Below are 3,265 nucleotides of genomic sequence, written 5' to 3' on the forward strand. Positions count from 1 at the left end.
CTTTAGCCTTGCTGTTGCTTAAATTTATAATTGTAGTTATAACTTCTTGTTCATTTACAGGGTTAAGAAAAATAGAATTCGGCTTAGACGGAATGTTCTCGAGATTACAGTTGGTTACGGTTTTATTGACAATATTCACGAAATATTTGTTAAAAGCATCTGCAAGTGCTTTTCCAAATAACTCACCATCATCTGTGATTATCTTATTGACTTTGTCGGGGGAAACATTATGCTTTAAGACGGCATTTAATCTTTTCCACATTCGTTCAGAGCGCCCTGCCGCGGAAATGAATTGATTTGCGAAGTAATCGCGTCTTGCCTTTTTCAGTTCTTTATCTAGGCGATTGCGACAAGTTTTAAACTTACGTGATATTTCTTGGTCTTTAGTTTTAATAAATTGACTGTAGAGCTTGTTTTTTTCATCAATACTTGCGAGAAGCTCGGAGTTAACCCATGGCTTACGAATCTTTCTGCTTTTCCTAATACGTACATAAGGAAAACTTTCTGCATATATTGGTTTTAAAATTCTGAGAAATTCATCATAGGCATCATTTGCGTCATTACTGTTCAGTACGAATTCCCAAGCTATTTGTGCAATTTTATCACAAAAGATGGTCAGGTTTGTTTCTGTTATTTTTTGTACTGGGTATGCCGACTGCAATATTTTATTTTTTACATGCCCCTTCGTACAGATAAATATTGGTAGATGATCACTTAGGTCACAGGCAAACACCCCTGCTTTTACTTGGTTCGAGCTTATATTTGTTAAAAACAGATCAATTAGAGACGAAGAGTGCTCAGTCACTCTTGTGGGTAGCATAATGAAATTCCGCAAATTATGCGTCATTAGTAAAATATATAGTTTAGACATCGTTGAATCACTTTTTAGCATATTAATATTCATATCCCCGCCGCAGATGAAATTGAGACGATTTTGTGTAATAAAGTCAAAAATTGATTCTAAGCAATCCAAGAATGTAGCTACGGTACCACTGGGAGGGCGGTAACAAACGGCAATTACCGTGTTCTCAATTTGAATTGACAAAAGTTCACATTCACTCGTATTTACAGTAAAGTCCGACAATATTTCACAGTTATATTCTTTTTTGACTAAAATGCACACTCCACCGCCGCGGCTACTAGGGCGATTTAAATAAAAGGTATTATACGATGGGAGACGAAGTACATTTGTTTCGTCAGTTGACCATGTCTCGGTTAGCAATATTGCATCAAATTGCAGCCCAAAATTATCAAATAATAGACAAAGATCGGATTCTTTATTTTTAATTGAGCGTATATTCAAGTGAAAACATTTAAACGACCGCAAGAACGGTTTTCCTAGATGCCTTTCAAAAGAATTCGGAAGTAAGTATGATTCGCTGGCTGTACTTGCCATAGATAGTCGATTGCTCATTTCTTATCGAAGCTTATCTAGGTCGGCAATATTAGAGATTACCACCGCGCGGCTTCCATCAGACTTGCGCACAAGCACTCGGCCATTGCTGTGCCACGCGTATTTATAACTGTTCCTTTTGGCCCAGGCTTTCGTTTCGAAAAGTAGAGAACGGGATCGTCTTGTCAAGTTTTCAAGTAGAAACAGAGTGTCATTCGAATCACGTAACTTCTTTCTGCTTTCCCACCATCTATCTCTATCAGCCTGTCTTGCAAAGCGGCAGATTACGCCCGGCGTTTTATCTTTCCTTGAAGGCAGACGGTGAATGGACACCACGTCCATATCAGAAAGCTGTGGCAGTTCGAGCTGTGTGGCAAGTACGTTTAGTTTGCTCAGCAAATTTTCCTTTTCGGTTACCTGTATTCCATGAAACTCGAGGTTAAGGCGCCGGCTTCTCCATTCAAGGTTATCGATTTCGCATTGCATCTGATTTACTTCAACGTCCTGCGCCTCAAGTTTTTCCATTCTGCGTTTTAGGTCTTTGATGTCCTTTTCATTTTGTTCTGTTCGTTCCCGCAGTTCGTCGTACTGCTCGCTCCAAAATTGCATTGAATCTTCAATGCCCTCAACTACTTCTCTGAGCGGTAAAAGCTGGTCAAGTTTCTCATTGATCACCCTTAGCATTTGTCGCACATCTTGCGTTTCCAAGTCGTCACTCAGTGTAGGATTCCGAGCTTGTGCACAGGATTTTAAACGACGACAGGCTGGGCAGCGCCAAGCTAAACGATACGCTTCGCCCTTCGTTTTGATTGTTTTGTCAGAAATTCCAGAACATTTTCCCGTGTGGTAGCTACCATCACAGTCGCTGCACGCAATTTTCGAATCGGACGATACGAATTGTTTTTCACAAGTTTTACACTGACCATTGGAACTCATGGCTACACCTTGACAGCAGCAGCAGCAGCAGCGGCATAAAACCTGGTACTAGGGAATAAAAGAACACCAACCTGAAAGATACAGGGGACTAGTTTGGTCGTGCCTGTTCAATGCTGCCGCTGCTGCCAATGTGAAGGAAAAGCTCCGCTGAGGTGCCTTTTGTAGCTTCAGCTTGGTCGACGGAAGCGCTTGATGTTAGCAGTGGCGACGTCACGGTCGACCGAGCCTTGTCTGGAGTAGCCAGGCTCGTAGCTCCGAAGTCAGCAGATTTGAAGTTCAAATCACGGCAGTGTTGTCCCGGCAGCGCTCCTGTTATCTGAAAGATACAGGGGACTAGTTTGGTCGTGCCTGTTCAATGCTGCCGCTGCTGCCAATGTGAAGGAAAGGCTCCGCTGAGGTGCCTTTTGTAGCTTCAGCTTGGTCGACGGAAGCGCTTGATGTTAGCAGTGGCGACGTCACGGTCGACCGAGCCTTGTCTGGAGTAGGCAGGCTCGTAGCTCCGAAGTCAGCAGATTTGAAGTTCAAATCACGGCAGTGTTGTCCCGGCAGCGCTCCTGTTATCTGAAAGATACAGGGGACTAGTTTGGTCGTGCCTGTTCAATGCTGCCGCTTTTGCCATTGTTTTGAGCACGCTGTCTGGAAGTAAAGGCATCTGCCCGGCAAAGTTTAACGGGAACGCTTGGCCGCGAATACAATCCTGCCGTCTGGTAAACGGCGTTAATTTCGTTTCGCCACCCAACCAATATCCAGCTTGGGCGGAGTCGAGCAAGACCCGCTCCGCTGCAATAAAATCTCTACCCAGGATCATGGGCACCGGCAGTTCCGGGAGGTATACGAGCCGTTGTCTTCGTTTTCTACCATGAAAGGAAATTTGTAACCTGACTGCGCCGGCAGCAGGCAGTACGGACCCCGATGCTACTTACAATTTCACGTTTG

The 3,265-nt window shown here is 43.8% G+C and overlaps 1 protein-coding gene across 1 annotated transcript; it reads right to left on the minus strand.

The window, feature by feature from the left end:
- Nucleotides 1–1,203: 1,203 nt before the first annotated feature.
- Nucleotides 1,204–3,064, minus strand: LOC121048640. Its single transcript, XM_040505207.2, has one exon. The coding sequence runs from the start codon at nucleotides 2,327–2,329 to the stop codon at nucleotides 1,418–1,420; it is 912 nt and encodes a 303-aa protein (XP_040361141.1). The 5' UTR covers nucleotides 2,330–3,064; the 3' UTR covers nucleotides 1,204–1,417.
- Between the last annotated feature and the right edge of the window lie 201 nt (nucleotides 3,065–3,265).

This window comes from Ixodes scapularis, unplaced genomic scaffold (assembly GCF_016920785.2).
Source record: "Ixodes scapularis isolate PalLabHiFi unplaced genomic scaffold, ASM1692078v2 ptg002061l_1___fragment_2___debris__unscaffolded, whole genome shotgun sequence".
Taxonomy (NCBI): Eukaryota; Metazoa; Arthropoda; class Arachnida; order Ixodida; family Ixodidae; genus Ixodes; species Ixodes scapularis.